Source organism: Wyeomyia smithii, chromosome 1 (assembly GCF_029784165.1).
Source record: "Wyeomyia smithii strain HCP4-BCI-WySm-NY-G18 chromosome 1, ASM2978416v1, whole genome shotgun sequence".
Classification (NCBI taxonomy): domain Eukaryota; kingdom Metazoa; phylum Arthropoda; class Insecta; order Diptera; family Culicidae; genus Wyeomyia; species Wyeomyia smithii.
Window position 1 is genome coordinate 86,184,063 of NC_073694.1, and position 24,290 is coordinate 86,208,352.

General features: G+C 36.0%; 2 protein-coding genes across 18 annotated transcripts in view; both read right to left on the reverse strand.

The window, feature by feature from the left end:
- Nucleotides 1-5,525, reverse strand: part of LOC129725900 (uncharacterized) — a 151,028-nt gene extending 145,503 nt beyond the window's left edge. Inside the window, exon 1 of one of the 2 annotated variants that reach the window (XM_055682340.1) lies at nt 5,491-5,525. In XM_055682340.1, coding sequence (XP_055538315.1) covers nt 5,491-5,510 — 20 coding nt within the window. In that variant the 5' untranslated portion in view covers nt 5,511-5,525. Of the gene's footprint in view, nt 1-4,339; nt 4,536-5,490 lie in introns of those variants that run through there. The other variant, XM_055682332.1, reaches the window with a different exon arrangement.
- An 839-nt stretch (nt 5,526-6,364) lies between these two features.
- The window catches only part of LOC129725766 (uncharacterized), a 98,047-nt gene continuing 80,121 nt past the window's right edge, over nt 6,365-24,290 (reverse strand). For all 16 annotated transcript variants that reach the window (XM_055681991.1, XM_055682026.1, XM_055682001.1 and 13 more), the window contains one exon: nt 6,365-7,439. In XM_055681991.1, the coding sequence (XP_055537966.1) occupies nt 6,577-7,439 (863 nt within the window). In that variant the 3' untranslated portion in view covers nt 6,365-6,576. The remainder of the gene's footprint in view (nt 7,440-24,290) is intronic.

Genomic DNA, 24,290 nt, shown 5'->3' on the forward strand with positions numbered 1-24,290 from the left:
TAAATGACTTTTCACCTACGCACACTAGTAAACGTGTAAACCCGTGTAAAGTTGCTTTTATTTTCTCCAAAGTGTGAATCATCGCATCTCGTTGCTTCGACTTCTATTACTTTTTACCATTTTTGGTCGATTATGTTCATCAGCTTCTTCCGATTTCTGATCACGAATGAAAACATTTATTCAGAAACAAGTTTAAAACACATAATTAGTGTTCAACTGAATATTTGTCCAGCTGCTGAAAACATAGCATTAAAAACGAAACAGCTATTTGTAAATATTTTTCTCAACTAATGGCACGAACAGATTCGTACGTAAAAAGGTATATAATGATATACTTGTAGCATAAGCATTCTTCTCCCGTCATCTCATCACCTTAATTTGCCTCATTGAATGAAATTAACCACTTATCTCAGAGGAAAAAGGGTAAAACGCAAAAAAGTGTGTTCGGCAGGATGATGATGATGATGGTCCCGCCACATACCCCTACAAAGGTTTGAGCTGGACGATTTATCTATAGATAATTAATGTGATCACATTTTAATCAGTTATACAAAACAAAAAAAAACGGACTGATTTTACCTCCAGATATAAACTTCTTCAAAAACTGTATACTTGATTCATAGAGCACACAAAACTAGTACAGGGTTTTCATGACCTTCAGCCAGACCAACCACAACTATTTCATGATTTTCTCTAAGCATTCAAATAACAATTTTAATTTGCTAAAAGAAATCATTTATATCTGAAAACCGCGCGCGAGGCTCAAGCTTTTGTAGTCTCTTTCTATTATTTTTAAAGCTACAACAACAATAATAAAAAGAAAAAAAAATCCATCATCATCGCCGTGACGAACACAGTAGTTTTGTTGTTATAAATTTAGAAAAGTCCAATTTAATATAAATATATAAATAAAATTTTACAACACAATCAGATCCGTTCGTATAAAACTTCGTCATTTACAAGCTTCAATAAAACAATCAATATATGAATAGAAACCAAAACAAATAGTTCATCTAAAATAAATCCGTTTGTTAAAACTTCGTCATTTAAGATCCGTTTGTTCAAACTTCGTCAGGTAAACTCTACATCATTTTGAAAAACTTAGTATCGTTCTATACAATAGAAACTTTCACGTGTGAAATACATTGTCTCTTGAACTCCGCAAGTGTTGGTGCACGTTAAACATGTCTTGGCATCGAATTGAAAAAATTTATACCTTTATAAAACAATGAATTTTGTGAAGCTCTCGTTAGAAAGAAAGGTGTTCTTATTTCATCCGCGGTTCTAGTGTTATATCTATGAAAATCTCTTCCTCTTTCAATTCTATCACTCAAATATTGAGGTAGCAAACCATTAATTATTTTAAAAATGAACACCATAGACAAATAAACAACTCGCTGCTTCACAGATAGCCATTGCAAAGCGTCCAACTTGAAAACAGAGGAAGTTAATCTATCAGAATTTAAAATCAAACGCATTATTCTATTCTGCAAATGCTGTAACCTCAATAGTTGTGTGTTATTGGCTAAGTATAAAAAAGTAGGGCAAAAATCCAAATGTGGAGAGATGATTGACTTGTATAGCTGTATTTTACTACTAATCGTTAATTCGTTTTTCAGACGGCATAGAATTCCATACTTTTTGGCAATTTTCTTGATGACATTGTCAATGTGAGCGTTGAACTTTAGATTGTCATCAATAATCACGCCAAGATATTTAATCTCCCGAACGCGACCAATTGCCTCATCATCAATCAAAACAGAGACATCATCATTTACAACGGTGCGCGAGAAAATCATGAATTTAGTTTTATCAATATTCAATTTCAATTGCTTATACTTCAACCATCTGCTTAGAGAACGTAAATCTTCGTTCAAGTGTGAAACGGCTTCTTCTACATTCTTAGCTGCAATGAATAATACGGTGTCATCGGCAAAAAGATTAATATCACAAAAACGTAAAACTCGTCGCATGTCATTTATATACATAATGAACAAAAGGGGCCCTAATACACTTCCCTGTGGAACTCCAAGATCATTCTCCACGGGACTAGAAACAGAATCATTAAAAACAGTCCGTTGAGTTCTGTCAGACAAGTAGCTTTCAAACCATCTGAATGCAGTACTCGAAATTCCAAAGCGCTTGATTGTGTTCAACAATAAGGGCCTAGAAATTGTCTCAAAAGCGCGTTTTAGATCCAAAAAAACAGCAAATATTGTGTCTCTATTTTCTAAGTTATCTTTCCATTTTGCTAGTACTAAGTTTAACGCGGTTTCACATGAGTGGCCTTCCCGGTAGCCTGATTGTTCCGGAATTAGCAACGAGTTACTATTTCAATATTCTAGAAGCTGGCCTTTAACAACTAGTTCTAATATCTTTTCTAATGTGTGTAACATGTTGATGGGACGAAACTCTTCGGCTTTAATCGTTCCAGCAACCTTTTGAATCGGAACAACCAACGATTCTTTCCACACCAAAGGCACGTGCCCTGTTTGCAACGATTCATTAATGAGGTCCAGCAAAGTGTGACCAATGACATTGAAGCAATCTTGAATAACTCTAGCATTTACATTATCTACTCCAGCCGTTTTACCTAATGAAAAACAAATTTTTCTCAGTTCATCTAACGTGATTGGGTGAAAACCATCAAATGTACAACTACTGTTAATCGGCTGTTTTATTTCGTCGGGTTCCTCGACCAATTCAATGGACTGATTGATCAATGAAACACTATTGACAAAATAATCATTAAATCTAGATGCAATAATTTGTTCTGAATGTTCTAATGTGCCTTCAAAAGTTATGGACCGCGGTTTACAATTACTAGGTTTCAACAAAGATTTCAAAATTTTCCATAACTCTTTGCTGTTATTTTGATGTTGAACAATCTTCCTCTGGATATATTCACAACGCTTCTTTTTAAACGCTTGTGAATATTTATTACGCGCGAACGTGTACTCAACCCAATGATTCTGATTGTTTGATCTACAAAACTTTTTGTACAGTTTATCTCTCTTGCGTTTAGGCGCAAAAGATCCAAACTATACCAGCTGTTCGAGTTTTTCAGCGAAACAAATTTATGTTCAACTAATTAATTCGTACACGTCTTCAAAATGTTAGTAAGAACAGCTGCAGATTCATCTAAACTACCGATCGCGATTGGAAAACCCAAGCTTCTCTCAACAAGGTTCGAAACAGCCTGTTTCGAATATTTTCTCCAGCATTTCAATTTTATTGAATCATTATTATTATTCAAGTTTTCTAGAACATTAATTACTAATGTCTCATGATCGGTTATTTTCATATCAGAATTCGTAACTGAACGAATCGAATCAAAATTGCAATAAACATGGTCAATCAAAGTTCTACTCCGCTGGGAAATACGCGTATATTCATTTACACTTTATTTCAAATTGAAAGACTCAACTAAACGCTTCAAATGATTCGAATTTGCATCATCTCGCCAGTTAATATTAAAATCGCCCGTCACTATATTTATTTTACTCAAATCAAGAAATTCATCAAGCCAGTTTTCCAATATTTCAAGAAAACGGCGGTCACTAGCATTAGGAGAATGATACAAAACACCATAATTGCCCACCTTCATGCCACCAACTACTGTAATGCCCAAGAACCAGTTACCATCCTTAGCTTCGTTGTGACAAAGCTGGAATTGAACTGATTCTCTGACATAAATAGCAACACCGCCAGTTTGCCTAGAATGTGATAAACAAGCAGCAACATTGTATCCCGGAATACTATATTGTTCAAATGCTTCATCATCGACAATGTGAGTCTCTGATAAAAACACCAAAAGTGGACGTTTATCTTCAACAATCTGACGTAATGCAACGTAGTTTGTTGTCAACCCCGCAATATTAAAATACAAAAAATCAAACTTATTCACATTCTCGTTGGAACTTGTTTGCTATTTATTGAAACGCAAGCTGCTTTTCTTTTGCTCGAATAGTCTTTTATAAATTAAACACTCTGAACTAAAAGCGGCATGGTTGACGTCCAAATTAGTTTTACGCTCTTTATTCGTTTTTACACAATTGACGCATTTCAATACAGTAGATGTACACTCAAATGTCCTATGGTTTTGGCTACACCTAGAGCATGCATCACAATTTTTGCAATTCACGCTCTTGTGTCCAAATTCTCCACATTTGAAGCATCTTAGCACATTTATCGCGGGCAACACTAAGCACCGATCAAACTCTACATTTACTTGCTTAGCAGATAACAAACTATTATACGTTTCTAAATCAACTTCAATTACCGCGCTATACTTGTTATAGGTGAAGCGTGGATTTTCGTACATATTAACTACTTTTACCTCATTGATTGTGATGCAATCATTTTGACTCTTTAAATAGTCAATGAAAACATCAGGAGAAAGATTCTCACTCATGCCCACTACTTTCAATCTAGGCACCGACGTGGGAACAACAGCACTGTATTTTTCACCCAGATTGCTTTGAATGCCATTTTTCACTAAATCAATATTTTCGCCAATTATGGAACCATCTTTACCGTTCCTGAAATTACTAACTTTGTGTGTTTTAGGATCTAAGTTAGTTTTCAAAACTTCCGAGTTTCCTCGCAAGGTTGTTTGGACTCTTTCGGTTTAATCACAATAACCGGACGAGTCTTAGGTTTAACCGGTTTAAATCCGATATTAGTATTACTTTTGTTACTTGAGTTAGATTTATTGTTTTTACCGCGACTTTTAACAACTTGCGCAAAAGTTGCACCGTCGTCAAAAACATCGTCATTATTTTCGTATTCGATTCTACGCTTTTTGCCGATTTGGTCCGATTCAGAAGGAATCGTCCCAATCCGCGCGCGAGCATTATTAATAGCAGCTATATTCTGATTCGTATTTAATTGCAAAACCGAATGATTCAATTTTTCAAATTTCTCACATAATAATTTTTCAAGAGACTCCTTTACATTTGATCTCAACTGTTCCATACCGATATTTATCGCGCTGTTTATCTGGGTCGCAATTTGATCCCGCATTTGAATGACCGAGTCAGAGAGAGAAGATAATTTCTGCATCTCTTCTTCGATACGCTTCATGTCCGGAGTCAAATGTTGCCCACCACAACACTGGTTTGATAAACACTCATCACACTTGAAGCAAAGATTATCGTTGTCTGTAATCATCTTTGCCGTCGCCTTGGTGAGCCCGGTGCACTTGTAGTGAAACAAACGTGCACAGTTAAAGCCCACACATTTCAACGGCAAATCTGATAATACAATTGCCGAACTTCAGCCGGAGCAAATCATGACACAATACAGGTTAAACGCGGGACGCTACACCAACAAGCATGCAGAGAAGAGAGACAGAGGCAAGGAAAAAAACGATCGCCACCACCGCTGCTGTGAAAGCGCCGGGGGGGATTCTATTTTATCAAACTTTAACGCGAACTTGCTGCTTGAAGCAACTGTGTTCTTGTACTTAGCCTTGTGTAGATTCACTACCGAAACACGTTAGAATACATCTATCGTGAATCACTTCACTATTTCACACGCAAATTAACAATTTTATATCACCACACAATAACACGACTACTGTGTTCGCCATCAAAAAGCGACGTCACAATAAGACGACTACTGTGTTCGCCATCAAAAGCGACGGATGGGGTAAAATGTGCATTTTTTGGTTTTTTATTTTTTTTTTTCAATAGTTACAACCCCCAAAGAAAAAAAAATTAAATGAGGATCGATTTTAAAAATTAAAAGACATCGTTTGAGCGAATAAAAATTTTTGACGGGAAACCTCTATTAGTGGCGATTTGCTGATTTTCGGTAAACAGGATTTCGAATACTGATTATCAGCAGAAAAATTTTTTGCTGATTATTTTCAGCATTTTTTTTTTGCTGATTATTTTCAACATTTTTTTTTTTTGCTGAAAATTCTATACAGATTTTGGTGTGTAGACTCTGCGCCGAATGACTTAGCTTGGTTCTTGAGTCTCTCACAGCGACGTGGCAGCAGTTCCCTTTTGCAGTGCGGTTGGTGTGACTAGACAATGAGACATTAAATTTTTAAATTTGAGTCCAAAAATAACATGCAGGGAACCTTCGGCAAAGTAACTGGTTGTAAACATGATTGATGATTTTGACGTCAAGTATACAAGAAACAGTCAAGTATACAAGAAACAAATTATGATTAACAGCATATAAATCAGTTGGTTTTTTTGCTCACACGCAACGCCATTCGTGTCTCCTGCATACGGCAAGTGTGGAAAACCTTCCTCTTGTCATCTTTGATGCTACTGAAGATATTCTTTCTGTGAAAGGTACTATAAAAGCAATAAAAATGGTAGAGAATCACAAGTACTTAAAATACGGCTTTTAGAATAAATTAATATATTATAAACCAAATATACAAAATTCTACTTTACATAGTCTTCTTCTTGTGCACTAGAATGTTTGTGATAATAGTTATACTACGGTAAAACGTATGAAACAGTTATAAGCACTAACAACAAACTAAATTAGGTATTTGGTTCTTTTATGCCACAACTTGCAATGGTGATTTATGATTGTTATCAATCAAACGTTTCAAACATTGGTAGGTGCATCCAATGCACAGATTATCGTTTTCATAACTGCAGCAGCAGCAAGCGATGCATAGTTTTGCCATTTTTTTGACGTGGTACCATCTTTATAGTCGGAAATACCTTTTATCAAAATAAAGCTTTCTCTGCAATTTCCTACAATGCTATCGAGAACAGAATTCATTTCTACGTCTGTTGCCACAAGACCGTACTGTTGCGAGTACAGAGTTCTAAGGTTATCCGATTTGATAATATCAGCTCCAGATCCAATCGGACCAATATGTAGCCGAGTTTGGGGAATTCCGTCAACATCATCTTGTGACACTGGATGTGCTACTTCGATTACATCCTTGTTACCAATGTTCATGTACAGCTTGTCCGTGTTTGCAGCAGGTCGATTAAAATCATTCTCACTTTTATTGCTGAGATTTATGAGACCTTCTTTGATGTAAATTTCCCATGGTTTTTTACCGTCTTCATTCATCTGAAGTGACTTCCCAATTTTTTGCAAACCATCATCGACTGGATAATACGTTTTGATCTCCCCTTGATTGCTATACACATAACAGTAAGGCTCCGATGTTATTTTCGGCTCGGTTGTTTCTAATAAGCTCCTGTTATTTTCCGAGAGAAAGGAAATAGCTACATCACCCAAGCGCACATGTTTCTTATAGTCAGTGTAATGGGGGATACCACCCGCCAATCCCACGATCAACACGTAATCAACTTTCTGAAACGTCCCTAATAGACGTGTAGTTGTATTACCAGCCGCTGTCATAGCCTCTCTAGAGCTGCCTACTGAGGGCAGTTTAGTGCTGACAATGCGATGTGCTCCGATGTTACCCAAGGTGTAAACGTTGGATTCTCCTACAAAGGAAACAAAGAGTGCACATGTATTAGAATTTACAACTATGATGAAAAACGAAACAATAACCAACGATGAATAGTTCCTTCACCAGTGCATATGAATTCAGTGATATAAAAAGCAGCCATGACTAAACCACGCTCTGCACTGAGTAATATATTTGAAACACAACACGGCGTGTTTTGCAACTACCCTTCAGTCAGTGTTAGTGTTAGAAAGACGGCACGAAAGGCGATGATTGAGACATCGGAACCAGTGTCAGTGTTATATTTTCGGTTGCAAAACACGTTGTGTCCTGTTTCTATGCAAAAACCGCACCCGGGAAGCACATTTTATTGTTTTCACTATGGCTGATAAAACGAAAGAAAAGCCTCCATATTATACAGATATTTATTAGACTGGGACACGATTATATGAGAAAAAAAGTGATGTTATTTTCTTGCTTAAATATACTTCATGTTTTTTGTGGGTTCTTTTAACAACTGTGTAAAATTTCAGATCGATCGATGGAGCTAAATTTCGCACTCAATATTAAAGTTTTCATACAATTTTGTATGGAAAAATTTCCTTTAAAGTTTTTTTGGCTCTTAAAAATATATCTATACATAAACCCCCCCCCCCTTACATAGCATTCAGTCACAAAGCTGCAGACCCTCCTCTAGATAACAACGTAGCGTTATAGCAAAAAATATTGAATTATATATATATATTTGTACGCTTTTTTATATTATTGAATGTTATTAGCTTTCGCAGTTAAGTAATTGTAATTGTAGGAAAATTATTAAACCTACTTGTCAAGGAAAAAAAAAAGAAATAAAACAAAACTTAAAATTAACTTAAAACTATCTTACTGATTATAAAGTGAGCTAATCGTTGCGATTGAGGATTGCAACGATTTTTGTCGGAATTTGTTGAAAATTTGGCTTGACATATTTTCTAATGTTTCTACATTAGTGAGCCTATGTAGCTCGTTCGTGCTAAATCCATAGCCACTTTCATCAGTGTTTCCCATCCCTAGTTTGTGCTCGAACACTATCATTCACTGTTTTGCTTCTCTCCTTCTCCTGTCGGAGTCATTCACATTTGAAGTTTGCTCCCAAAAAGAGGGCAAGAACAGTATAATAACAAACATTGTTAGAAACAACAGGTTTTGATAAAAACGAAAAAATAGTTAGACTTGTTTCAAAACCACTTCATTTCAGGTTTTGTTATTATAACTCATTCAAATTCAATTTTGTTATCAAATCTATATGGAAAAATTCAAAATTGTATCAAAATATGTTATTTGTACCTCGCGTTGATAGAATTTTGTAATTTTTTAGTTATGCTCTTCTGATCGGGTTCTTTCGGCAAACCGAATAATTACAAATAATTAACTCTTCGCAAAAAATTACTCATTTTAATGAAAACTGTTTTGTTTTGGGCTTACATCTTGTTAAAATTATGGACTGAAAAATTTCCTCTAACAGCAGCAAAATTTAAAATTACGCAATCAATCTTGAGCTTGAGCTTGATTGATCACCACCGGTTGCCACTTCGTTACTGATCAGGATCGATTGGAGTTGTAAATCGAATTTAGTGATTCCTGCTTGGGATTTAGCTTTTCGATGTGCATCTCCAATAATGCTGATCAGTACCGACGCCTGCCGGTCCAGAACGTAGATCAAAGGAAGGAAGGAAAGGGGTGTTAGTTCGATACTTGTTGTTACTAGAGGCCGGATATACTCCTGCACACTCCACAAGCACCACGGGTATAGGAATTTTGTGTTAGTTGTTTGTCGCGTTTCTTCTCTACATACGATGAAACTCTTGGCGGTATTTATGGGCCCTCGTCCACTAAGATATTTTTCGCGAACCTATCTTCTATGTATCTAAGACGTTTTGTTTCATTGATTTTAGGAGTACGACGGGAATAACGAGCTTTGTACTAATAGAGGAACTGACCGACCCTTCCAATTTTGAACCCGACGTGCACGCACTTTCCCGAGGTTAGTGGTGCGATCTTCGATATATGAACTCACGAAAGCGCGCCAGGTGCCAACATGTTTGAAACCTCATCATATTTGCAGTGACGGGATACAAGCGAATCGTGGAGGTTAAGTAATTTCGGTTACCTTACGTATCGTACGACTCTACGCGTTTCTGCTCATGAACACCTCAATTTACCCATTCACGAATCAATGAGTAGCTTTATTTCGTAAGACGTTAAACTTTATTCGGAAACTGTAAGCCGACCGCAATTTTAGAGGATATAAGATCTACAACGCGTTTTTCTCTTGTAATATAATTTGCAATGAGCTAAGTATCCTAATGAATTCGAAAACTGGCAAATTTACATGCATCCAAACCCCTAAAATTCAAAAACAAAAAATTGCATCCAACAAGATTTAAACATTATTGAATAAAAAAAAAAATTCAAGTGTATCAACATTTGTCCAAAAGCTAGGGAAATCATAAAAATAATAGGGTTAAATATGGTTATATGACCGTAACCGATCAGAACTCTTCATGACAGACGAAGCATTTAGATATTTGTCGCGTGTGAATGATAGATGATCAAACTCTATTGTAAAACTATCAATTCGATCTTGTGAAAGTTAGCGTGTTCAAAGATTTATAGTAGCATATGAATATAGTAAAACCTACGACACGCTGAACCGCATCCGAGCCAATCTCCGCTTTTCAACCACATCAAGAAGTTCAATTTACTACCCCATGAAAACCAAAAAAATCTGTATTATTTCCAGAAAATCTGCAATCTGCATGCAGATATCTGTATGAAAAATACGCAAGAAATCTGTATAAAAGCAGACAAATCTATATATGTGGCATCACTGGTCACAACTGAAATGATCTGCTATAATTTAGAACCAAACTGCATTGCCCGAAGGCAAACAAAGCCACCAATAGCTGTCAAACGCAAGTGCGCGACGTCACCGTGCGATGGTCTATTTGCTGAACACACATTCTCATGTCAGCCTACTGCAACTTGCAAGTTGATGCAACGTAAAAAAAATCATGAACACATGAACGCGCTACCCAACACACACAGCAAGTGATCGAGAGAGAAAGAATCAGAAAATCGGCATCTTCGAAGGTGCCTCTGCGGTCGTAAGCAGCACAAAAGGCAGAAAAAAAAACAAATTCTCTCTCGCTCACATGCCGCTCAAATCGAATGGAAGAAAAGCTGTGTGCGTTAACATAGGTAGTCACAATTTCACTCTGATCCCGTTTCAAACACGACGTGAAATATCACCAAAACCAATACTTAGCTTCTGTTTCCTGTCTCTCCAGTTGCATTTTGCGAGCCAGCAGCAGGAACCACAAATGCAAGAAAGCTTTGCACTTCGCTGCGCGCAAAGCTCAGCGGAAGATCAATTTAAAATTACGCAATCAATCTATCTCAAAATTAAGAAAATAGAGCTTTTCCAGTTACTTTTATATTTAACAAAAGTATTAACGCAACATTTCCTTCCGTTACATCAGTGAAATTTAAATTTCAATTATTTCTGACTTCGCTACGCAACAGAAAATAAATAGGAGATTTTTTGATGGTCTGGTAAAATCTATTTGTTTGGTTTTATTATAACCATGTCATGCCGTCTTTTATTTTACCGTGTTTCGTGCGAGAAGATAGTATACTGAAAATGCTGTTGAGAATTGTCAAAATCAATCTACAAAATTTCCGTTTTAAAAATATTTCCGAAAACCAATCGGAGTGAATGAAAAACTGAATAAAACTGGAAAATATCTGAAAAAAACTGGAAGATTTTGAGAATAAACTGTTTGACTGGATCACTTGAAAAAAACTGGAGGAATCCAGTTTAAACTGGAACATTGGCAACCCTGCTACTACGTGAAGCGTGGTTGTTTCGAATGCTCACCTAAAAGCCGAAGACTTTACGAAGAGTGCTAAATCCCACTCCCTGCGAATGCTCCCCATGAAGCAGCGTCGCCAGAACTATTTCGGTAAAATCCGTAGATTCTACGGATTTCCCCTCTTTTCTACGGATTTCCCATATAAATATTTTTCCGTAGAAGTGAACAAATCCGTAGATCTACGGATAAATCCGTAGATCTGGCAAGCCTGCCATGAAGCGATAAACTCGAGTGCGATGCGCTAGTGGCTGGCTGGAACAAAGCAGTGTAAAAGAAAGGCTATAGACTATCGCAAGGTGACGTCACGCACCTTAGTTTGACAGATACTCGTAACTTTGTTTACTTTCGGACGATGCAGTTTAGTTCTCAATTATAGCAGATCATTTCAATTCTGACCACAATTAGCTTTAAATGTTGTGCGTGAGGTGCCAGTATGCTAAGAACAATTACAAACTGAATAGCATTTTCACTACGCACACGATTGCTCCACCAGAAAAAAGCACAAAATCTCAAACATAAACATTGTTACCACTAACTGTCAAAAAAGTGAGGTTAAAGAGATTCGGTGAGATGGTCTATATTGCTTGCGCTATGTAGAGAATATATGAGCCGTTACGGAACAGAGTGGTCTATAAACATTTTTTTTTTTTCGAGAAAGAGTTAACAGGACGTGATGGATATTTAAAAAAATCAAACTCGCCTGCTCGTCAATCATTGCTTTGGGGCAGCCAAATGTGGGAGCGAAAAGATTTAAAACCAAATTTTCGGCAAATTAAGTGGGTTGTTTTTCCAGGATTGCTTATCGAGTCAATAAAAAACGCTCTCAATTGTTCAATAAGTGCGAAATTGTAACGGAAAGTTGCGTCCGGATTTCGGCCCAGTTTGAAGAATCGAAACAAGCTCGTTCCGGTCTGTTTTATATCCGGTGCGGTTGGCTCCGTTCTGGTCCGCCCAAAGTCTGAGAACGAAAATTGTGAATTTTTTCGAGCAAGCGTAATTTCAATGAAAATAAATTATCAAGTCTATTATGCATGTTAGAGCAGTTTGATTGAATTAAAACAATGCAAAAAGAGTTTTTTAGTGAAATTTTACCTTAAAGTGTTGTTTTTGTAAAATTTAGAGTGACACGTTGTTTATCAACCACTATGAATATGTTCTTCTGATTTTTTTTTGAAACATTGTTTATAAATCAAATGAATTTTTTTTTATACAATGCAGGTCGGACTTGATTATTCGGAATGTCAAAAAAAATCATTCCGGATAATCGAATCACTGAGAAAATATTCGAATTTGCGATTAACAAACATAAAATAAATATTTTTTTTATTTAACAGTGGCGTAACCAGAAATTATTTCTAAGGCGAAAATTGGTAAAATCTTAAGAAGCAAAAAAATAAATTGAACATTGATTATTTTCACCTAACTATTTCCGAAACAAAAATTAAAAACGAACACCAAAAAAATAAAATTCCGGATAATCGAGTCTCTGGATAATCGAGTTCGACCTGTACCTAGCTGCGAATTATAAATATATTTACTCATTAAAAATTTTATAGAGTGAATTTACTAAAATCAGTGCACGTTGCAGAAATGAAAACTTGCAAAAATCGTTGTAAATTTGCCAAACATGCAGGGCCGGATTTAGAGGCTGGGGGCCCGGGGCAAATTTGTTTGTGAGGCCCTCTTTTCTTAAAAGATTTAGAGGTATCGTTCTGGAAGGTGACGAGCAAAAAAAAAAAGGTCGCCCTAGGACTAGGGGGGCCCCTTCAATCGGGAGGCCCGGGGAATCTGCCCCCTTTCCCCCCCTCAAATCCGGGCCTGCAAACATGTTTCTTTCTAGAATGAACACCGTGTCAAAAATTAATTGAATCTGCTATTTTTTACTCTCACGTACTTGAAGAGGAGTCATGATTTTCAAAATTGTTGATCTCCTGATCATTAGAGCTTTACTAAACTTAGCTTTGATCGATTGAACTGGAAACTCTTTCGTCAAAAGTTTCTTTGTGTCAACTGAATTTGTTTTTAATTCAACTACATATTTCATATTTTTTTCATTATTTTTGAACTGCTGAACTGATTTAGCGAGTAGCGAGTGTTTGAAAATTTTTTATATAAGTTTCAAACAATAGCACATGGAAAAACGCCAATTGTCAACAGGCTATGCTAAGTTCTAGGGATGTTCATAATTGATTACAGCTAATATCATGCCGACATACGTTCTAAAAAATTACCAAAAATTTTATACTGTCGTGATTTGTATACAAGATTTCTGTCTTGCTTGCTTGCTTGACGCTTGGTTTTTCAAACAAACATTAAATATTTTATATTTACGCTTTTATAAAATATTAGGATATATTTAATACAATTTAATTGATTAGCTTTTGTAAACTATAGCGAAGCTTAGAAATGTGAAAAATTTGGACGGATAAAAAATTACTTTCTAGCACGCTGTTCTTCGATTGGTTACATTTTTATTTTGGTTACTTGCAAACCACCCTAATGGAACAAAAGTTTAAAATACCTAATGTACATTAAAATAATCTAGATCTGGTTTGGAACGATTTTCGCAAATGACCAGAAGCCAGTTTTAGAATATTCCATATTAAGCCCTCGGTTGCCCAAAAAAAGTCCCAGAAGGTCGATTTTTGGCAAAAATATTTTTTCGAGATAACACTAACTAGTGTTATCGACGTTTTAAGTATTTTTAAGACATTTGTCATCAAAAAAAAAGGATTTTTGAATTAACGCGGTTTTTTGAATTAATGCGTTTCGAAAGAACGCGGTTATTTTTACGCGATACCGTGCTATTTCAAAAAAAAAGCACGGGTTTTCGAATTATGCGGGTTGGGACCAAAAACTTCTGAGTTTATTGAGCAAAAGACTTAAAAAAAATCTCCGCCCTCCGAAAGATCAGAAATAACCGTCAAAGAGGACAATTTTAAATACTGGTCGTAGAGCGTCTCGGATTTTTTTATAACCTTTTTTGGTGGTTTACTTTACGCGGATTTGTGAATTACCGCGGTTTTTTATACGTTTTTTACGAGGTACGTTTCCCCCGCGTAAAAAAAAGATGACTGTAAACGAAAAAACGAAGGGGGGCGCCAAATTCAGTTTTCGCCTGCAGCTCAAATCAGTCTTCGTCCACCCGTGATTACGTGTGATGTGTGACATGTAATAGGTAGCAGATGCAATGTACATGTGATTTATACAATGTTGCATATGATATTCCGTTTTTCGGGAAGATGAGATGTGGGCATGCGCAAAATTTTACGAACGACCTTGCATAAGTTTTAGTGTAAGTTTGTTTATTTCGGGATATTGAATTTATTTCTGAAAGTCCCATGCATTTTAAATTCGTTCACCATCCCCATATAAACAAACGATCTTTCAGAGTCTAAATCAATCAAGCAACGGTATTTGCTTTCAATGATTTCCTTCTTCCACCGCATCCGGAAATTTTACTGAAACCACTCGGCGGGCTCATTGCTACGGCCAGTTGCATTCACTACGAATTTTTAACTAAGCTTCAACCAGGGTTGCCACATTTAAATCTGTGTTTTCCTTTGAAAAAATCTGAGCATCTGTATCTGGAACAAAAATATCTGTAAAAAAAATCTGTATTGTTTTAAACATAAAGAACTTTGTATTTTTTGAGTGTTCATGGTACATAAACAAAATTTTTAACTTAAAACGTGTGAGGGGTAGAAAATATGTTCAATTTGCTTAATATTTAATGAAATAAAATTTGGAGTGTTTTTGAAAATTAATGTCAATTTCGAAAAATCTGTAAATCTGTACTTTTCGACGAAAATCTGTATATCTGTATATACAGATTCTGTACCGTTACTTCGGCCAAAAATCTGTAAAATACAGATTAATCTGTACATGTGGCATCCCTGGCTTCAACATGAATGCTCGTCGATTCCACTTCTTGCAGACGATGGCTTCGCTTCTGGAAGAGCGAAATACAACGGACAAAACGGAATAGCAGAGAACACGAACATTCTCTGCTTATACACAGCATGCGGTTACTGGTGTTGAACCATTAGAAGCTATGTCAAATGAAATTATTAACAATTTTCGACAAAAATCGTTGCAATCCTCAATTGCTACGATAAGCTCTCTTTATAGCCAATAAGTTAGCAATTAAGTTAGTTGTAAGTTTACTTCCCCTTTTCTGACAAGTAGGTTTAAATCCCTACGAATGATAAGTCCTAATTGCGAAAGCAAACAAATCCTAACAATTAAAATTACAAATTTCTAACAGTGTTGAGAAGTCACCATTTGTGATTGGACACACATACTCATTATTTACTAATATTTCTCATAAATACTTGAGCTACTAACAAATCCCCCCTTAAAAAAAAACACACAGCATGCGGTGAATCAAAACGAAGGCATTGTTCGGTTCGCTCAAGAACAGATACAAAGAGAGCTTTTTCCGAACTAGCTTGGCCAAGATGAATGCGTATGAGTGGTAAGAGGCGAATATCAGTAACACTGCTGTACACTAGGGGTATTCACATCGAGCTCGTATACGAATACCCAGCCGTAAACTGTGTATCTTCCATTACTCGTCAATGGAGGTGAGTATTTTTACGGCTGGGTATTTGTTTACGAGCTCGACATGAATACCCATACTGATTCAGTGACATATAACAAAGCATCTGCGCTGTAATCTTTGAAAAACTGTGTACCTTGTGAAAAATTTTATTAAAGGATATTCGCTTATACATGGTGAAAAATACGAGCTGTATAGTTTTTAGCTACGAATGGTAAGAAAACTGTATTGCCGAATCGACAGGTTTACTCTAAACATCCGAAAAACAGTTTACGAAAATTCATTGTTTTCCGACGTTCCAAAGTAAGGGTTCCTCTTTATTCTAGGTGAAATTATTTCTCATCGGTGAACAAGTTTGCATTAGAGATACTCAGAGGGAGAGATAAGCGATGAAGAAAATCGCTGATTTGGCAACTGGGTTTCACATGCCAAAGGTGCCAGATCTCTTCTCGAAGCGCTATGTTGACTAACTTTTTTATTCGACTCGTATAACTGATGGTGACAGTAGAAGTCTTGGGGAATAATAAAGTGTATCACAAAAACCGTGAAGGTGTTAAATTTTATGTTTATGTTTAATTTTATATACTTTCACCCTAATTAATCATTATTTTGTTGACCATACAAAAGGTTTGTGAACCACCAGTTAAAAATCACTGTGATAAAGCAATTTTATAGCATTCTCAATTCATTGTTGAGCAATAAAACATAAAAAACGTGTATAATTAAATATATCCCTTATTGTACCTGATTGCAATACCTTTCAATGTGTTATCTTTCTTGTTCGTTTGGCTCACAACATTCTCTTCGCATATCTCTCCCTTTGAGTATTGCTAGTTTGCATCAGCAACATTAGGGTGGCAATGACTGTATGGAAAAAAAAAACGACCAAGAACATTTCGTTCATTGGCCCAAAAAAATTTTCTGAACAAAATTTCAGCACAATCGGACAGGATTTAGGGGTGCCTCAGAGCAGAGTCTATATTTCTAATATAGAGTCGCGCAAAGTTGAAATCAAAGGAACCAATTCAACGTCAAACAAGGGTACCGAGCAATGTAAATGAACAAGGTGATAATGTGTTCAAGTGGATGAAAATTCAAAAAACAATATTCGCTTATACATGGTGAAAAACAGAACTGTATAGTTCTTGGCAACAAATGATACAAAAAACTGTGTTGCCGAACGAAAGATTTTCTCTTTGCGCGACTCTATATAAACATAGACTCTGCCTCAAAGTCGTGAGTTTTCGACCTTCGAGGGAGAGGGGGACCGAGGGGGAAAAATGAAATTGGGAAAATCGAAACTTTTTTTCGATGCCTGATGTATTAAAAATGTATAAGACGTCGAGATCTGGTGTTATCACGACAAAACCGAGCTTCTGAGACTGTCAAATTCAAGATACCTAATGAACATTGAAATAATTTACATCTGGTTTGGAACGAATTGTGAAAAAGACCAGAAGCTAATTTTAGAATATTCTATATTAAGCCTTCGGTTGTCTAGAAAACGACAAAGTTGAAGTTCCAAAAGGTCGATTTTTGGCCAAAAATGTTTACTCGAGATAACACGAGATTTCGACACTTTTTGGATTTTTACGTTGTTTGGCATCGAAAAAAAGTTTCGATTTCCCAATTGGGTTGTTTAGCTATTCACGGATTTCTGATTTTTATATATCAGCTAAAAGAGTGTAATTTTCCTGAGCAAAACGTGATTTTAAATTTTTTTTTTTTATCATTGTCCTTGGAAATGAAGATTAAAAAATCACTCTAAATCGCTACAATGACAGTTTGCCCAAACTGCTCGAAATCTACTCGTAATCGCTACAATGACAGTTGGTAGTCATTGTAGCGATTACGAGTAGATTTCGAGCAGTTTTAATTCGTGATTTAAAAATCGAAGAACAACGATAGAAAATTTTTGAAAATCACGTTTGGCTTAGAAAATGCAGCTTTTTTAGATAATATAAAAAACTGATATAGCTAAACAACCCAATTTTTTGTACTGTCCCCTTGGTAGATTTTCGAGTGTCGAAAAATCACTATTTTGAGCGCTTTGAGGTACCCCTAAATCATGTCCGGTTGAGCTAAATTTTGCACAGATGGCAAATAAACAAAATGTACATGGTCGGTTTCGAAATTTGACATGGCTCTTTTCGCTGCCACCCTAAGCAACATACTGCAGTAGTGTGAAAAATTCAATATTATACCGTTTGGCAGATATTCAACTAGTTTCAGGTAAATATTTTTTTCTACAAGCATCTCGTACCACCTCGTACGGTCTAGTACGGTCTCGTACGGCATTAAAAGAGTTTTTCCTAAGAAAATTTCTTACAAATATTATGAGTCGATATATTTTTAGAAGCCAACTAGACATGTCTGGAAAATAATTTTTGAAAAAAAAAATTTTTTCCATATAAAATTGTATCTTAGAAAATCGAGCGCAAGAAAATAGTTCCACCGATCGAACTGAAAATTTACACAGCTGTTATAGGACCCATAAGAAACAAGAAAAGTGTATTAAAGCTGGAATTTATTTGTTGTTCCATTCTAATATTTATGCTTGAGATCTTATCTATAGACCATTTTACGAACTGACAGGTGCCACGGATTCTGTTGATATTGATGTTGCTTTTACGTGCGTTATGTCAGCGGTTCCGAGCTTTCTGTCAAAATTGTATTCATGAATTGAGTTTAAAAACGTCTCGTAAAATGGTCTATACAAGGCACTGAACGCACGTTATTTCGTGGTTCGGTGTAATTCAAGCGCTGGTGCGGAAACCTAATTTAAATTATAGCTGATGATGATGATGGTCCCACCTCTTACCCCTTCAAAGGTTTGAGAAAGACGATTTATCTACAAGATATTTATTATTAAACAATTAAACAGATAAGCAAACAAAACGAACTGATTTTCATCACAGATATAAATTTCTTCACAATATTAAAAAAAAATTCGTGTTATTCGTCAAAAATCAAGTAATTCATCTACAAAGCGTTGTCGGTATCAATTTCTTTGTCAACTGTCAGCCACAAGACATTAATTGCATCTGAGTTGAGCCAACATCTAGTGTAATCATCCACAAAGTCGATACAATCTCGACGAGGCCATTCCTGCCGTGAGCAGCAATCAAAGCACAAGTCCAACTGACAACTTCGATGTGATTTATAAGAGAGTCTCCACCTAGGGAAGTCGAGAATATTTCCAACTCGAAAATATCCTAGACCTGCTAGGAAACCAGTGTCCAATAACAACCAACAGAATTAAAATCGCTCCGATTACTCTGACTCTCGATAATGTCAAAAAATATATATAAAATGATGATTTAATTTTTAAGTTCAGTTCTTCATATCTGATCATCGCGCGCGATTTTCAAACCTTCGTAGACTTTTTTTTTATTTTATACTACATCAATAATTACAAAATCTATCATAACCCTCGTGACGAACATAATACTTTTTCAGTGCTACCATAAATTTAAAAAATAACTAGCTGCTTAAAATCCAGCTTTGACGTGTGAAACGATAGTCTCTTGAATTCTGATAGCGTCGTCGTACGTCTGATGTGTCTAGGCATCGAATTGTATACATACATTCCTTTAATAAACAATTAATTTTGTGAAGCACTAGTTAAAAAATGTGGTGTTCTAATTTCTCCCGTATTTCTTGTGTTATATCTATGGATGTCACTTCCTCTAACAATTCGATCACAAAAATATCGGGACAATAATCCATTAGCTACTTTAAAAATGAACACCATTGTCAGAAAAACACTTCGTTGCTTCACCGATAGCCATTGAAAAGCGTCCAGCATCAAGGACGAGGAAGTGTATCTATTGCATCTTAAAATCAACCGCAATATTTTTTTGCAAACGCTGCAATTACGATATTTGTGTTTCATTTGCCAAAAATAAATCGGAAGTGCAAAAGTCTAAATGAGGAGTGATGATTGATTTATAGAGATGAATCTTGCTGAAAGTATTCAACTCCTTTTTCAAACGGCAGAGGATTCCATATTTCTTGGCAATTTTCTTGATGACATTATCAATGTGAACATTGAACTTTAGTTTGTCATCAATAATCACGCCAAAATATTTGATCTCACTCACGCGATCGATTGTCTCACCATCAAATTCAACAGACATTTTCATTTACACGGTTTCGCGAAATAATCATGATTTTAGTTTTGTTGGTGTTCAATTTCAGCTGTTTGAATTTCGATCGCAAATCTTTATTTAAATGCAATATGGCATCCTCGAGATTTTTAGCTGCAATGAACAATACTGTGTCATCAGCTAAAAGATTTATGTCACAAAAACGTATGACTCTTCTCATATCATGCAACAACACACTTAGATTTTATTGTCGAGAACTCAACAGCTGATAAATTTAGCGAAATGTTCTACAAGTTTCCAGTGGAATTTTCAAGAACTTCGGCAAATGAAATGTCAATACTTCTGATCTACAATAAATCGATATATTTGCTGAGTGTTCGTCGAAATATATTGCTGATGTTTGTTAAAAACTTCGCCGAGCTCAATCAGCTGCTGGGAAGTTTGCCGAAATAAATTAAGTGTGAAGCTCTGAAATCGTTTGTTTCGAGTAATTTTTCCAGCACTTCAATTTTACTTGATTTATTTTACTTCCCGTACCACAAATATTTATAACAATCGGTAACTTTCAAATTGGGACTCACTATTGCAGAAACGGAGTCAAAATTAGTATAAACGTGGTCAATCAAAGTCCTACTATGTCTGGAAATACGGGTATACTCATTAATTATTTGTTTCGGATTGAAAAAAATCGGCTAAGCGCTTCAAATGATTTGAATTGCGGTTATCGCGCCAATTCACGTTAAAATCTCCGGTAATAAGGTTAAATTTACTACAAACCAAAAAAAAAACTTCAAACCAGGTTTCCAAAATTTCCATAAAACGCTGGTCACTTGAACTGGAAAAATGATAAACAACACCATAATTACCCATCTTCATGCCACTTTCTACCGTAATGCCCAAGAACCAGTTTCCATCAATTGCGCTTCGTTGTGGCGAAGATTGAATCGAATTGCTTCCTGTGCATAAATAGCAACATCGCCAGTGTGTCTGGAATGTGAGCAACAAGCAGCTATTTTGTATCTCGGTATAGAGTATTGGTCGTACGCATCAATATCTACAGTGTGAGTTTCTGATAAAAAATACCAAAAATGGACGCCTCTCCTCTACAATCTGTCGGAAAGCAACGTAGTTTGTAGATAACCCTGCAATATTCAAATACATCATATCGAATTGATTCACATTGCCCATTCCAATCAACTCCTGTCTACGTTTATTTTCTAAAAATGAACTAGTCATAATTTCCATTTTTCCACTAATAAATTTATCAAAACCATCGATTCTTTGCTTTAGAGTACTGTTTATATTTAAGCTCATTTCTTACATCCCGCTCTTTAACGCGTTGCCTATCTGAGCAGTAATGTTGTTTTGGATATCTGCAACCAAGCTCGAAATTTGTTTGATCTCCTGTCTTAGTGCATCGACAACATACTGCTCGTCACAACACTGAACTGATAGACAGTCGTTGCATTTAAACAGAACATTATCGCTTCAGTGGCGTAGCTACGGTTTGGTGGGCCTGGTGCGGTAACAAAAATGGGGGCCCCCATGAAAATGACTGCGCATTTTTTTTTTTTTTAGAAAAGGAATTGAGACAAACAAAAAAAAAATAGATTTTTCTACTTGTTTATTCCGTTTTCCGAAAAATCAAAAATTAGGTTGATTTAGATACTCACTTTCCGTGCTTTTTGATCGGTAAAATCAGAAATTTCAGATTTAAAATCAATGGAATCAGTGATTTCATGTTCGATTGATAAAATGGCAGGGTTTGTCAATCTCAAGTTACTCATCGTTGACCTCAAATAGTTCTTGATCAACTTTAACTTAGAGAAACTTTTCTCGTAAGCTGCAATACTAATTGCCATCGTTAAAAAAATTCTGAGAGCGAATTTTACGTTTGGTACCGAATCGAACAATTTATACCTATGAATAAAATTTCATAGCTCTATTGCTTCACCTAAATGAATCCAAAAGAATGTCGGGTGTTAAAAAGCCGTATTCCTCTGCGAGTTCATTAATCTATTGAGATCTTGTGGCAATTTCCTTTCCTCTTCACCTGGCATTCTCTTTTTTCGACGAACACGTTTTTATGGTTCTGGGCCAACTTCTAGTTCAGTACACTTTTCTTCTGCATACTTTAGATCACATTCTTCAATTTCTTCTCGCTTATCGGTCAAAAATTTATGTGATGCCATTACCTTCTTAACACACTCCAATATATAAGAGTGGAGCTTATTTTTAAAATTGTTTGCGGGACCTATTTTCCCAGGCAAAAAGACCTCCTTGGGGTTCAATGAGCAACATGTAAAAAATTCAACATGTTTAAATTTCATTAAGGTCCAGAGGTGGTGCAGAGGGCCTGAAACGAAAGCATTTTTTTTTTTTTTCAACAAACGGAGGAACAATGATGTCTGTTGTGAGAATATATTCGAGGACTGGGCGTGTTCACTTATACAGGCACCTTCTGCATTTCCTTATAAACGCATACCCCGAGATTGCAAGGGTGTACACTGAAATTACGAATATCTCAAAAACGGTTAGATATAACGCAAAACGGACAAAATTTACGCCCAACCAAAAGGGTCACAAAATCACAATGTTTACCTATATAGGTATATGTTTTGTTGAAAAATTGCTTTCGTTTCAAATATGACCTTTAGACCCTCTGCGCCACCTCTAGACCTTAATGAAATTCAACCAATTTTTTACATGTTGCTTACTAAACCTAACCTTACTAAACTTGCCTGGAAAAGCAGGTCCCGGAAACATTTTTGAAAATAAGCCCCACCCTAGTATCATGTTTACTCTGTCCGCGTGGATCACGAGAGCAGAGTGGCGAGCACAAATACATGAGGTTGAGTTCAGATGAGCATGTTGACCGGTTCGGTGTTGGCAAGATATTGGGTCTCCCTCCGTAGCGAAAACAGCAAACGAGATCGTTAATCAAGACAATACATTTACACTTTCCACATTCCATTTCTGCCTTACACAGTGGACGCTACGTACGGCACCGCACAGGCAACAGAGACAATAGTAAAAAAATAGCACCAAACAAACCAGCTCACACCGCAGTGAGTGGAAGTAGTAGTTACTACTGCACTTCTACTTATCCTGATTTAGATCCTCAATAAGTACACTTTGGAATCACAATTTTCACTGTACACACACAATTTCACACATAAATTAGTTTGAAAATTTCACAGCACGCAATAAACAAACTATGATGTTCGCTTCATGATTTCAGCTTTTTAGTTGAAGTCGCGAAAAATGTATCCTAGAACATTCATCGCTTGAAGGATAAACAAATGTTTACTTGAAATAAACTTAGGATACAATTAATTCAAAATTCACACACGTTATTGTTCGGGCTCTGAACAATGCCGGTGTTGTGTGAAAAAATAATAAGTATTGTAGCAACAAACATTGGGCGACAAACAAACGCATAATATTGTAGGGGAATTATAAGCAAAATGAACAGGGGTGGCAAAATGGACACCCGTTTAAATCTCGACTAGTACGTTGAAAAATAGTACAAACTTCTTTGGCACCTTATCTTAGAGGCACTAGAAGCTATTTGAGACAAAGTATGCGACATGAAGCAGTCAAACAGTCAGAATAATAAACAAAAACCAAAAACACGTGTACATTAGTGATGGTGATGTTATTTTTGGCCTACAAAATATTAGGGTTTTCTAGTGTAAAACAGATATTAACGATATTTCTGCAAATATCTGTACTCAGACTATTAACCAGACGAAATCATCAAAGGTTAATAATTGTTTAAATGATTTTCTTGATATATTTAGGTATTTTCAATAATATGTAGGTGCGGGCAAAATGGACAGCCCATGATGATGGGGAAAAAATTGTGGTAGTTTCTATTGAAAAATCTAGATGCTTCGTGTTTATATCAGAAAAAACGCAAAGGTAAACTCGGACCGATGAACAGATGACGCGGCTAAACGTACCGTTGAATGCGAAATGTCCGTAAAAAACATCCGCCATTTCTCAGTTTCTTGCGGATTAGGTCATATATTGTTATTAATTCTACGACAAACGGTGAAAATTGAACTGTTGGTGAATGCATAGGTGTGCTACGTGCTATGGAACAACATTTCACTATCTGCGAAGGGATAATTAATGTTCACGCCCAAGGTGGTCATATTACCACCTCCATATGTACATTTTACCCACACGTGTTCATTTTACCCCCAAAAAACTGCTTTCGAAAATGCTCATGAAAACTATGAAAAATACTATATTTGAATACTTTATTTTTTTTATCAACCATTAGTGGCTCAGTTAAT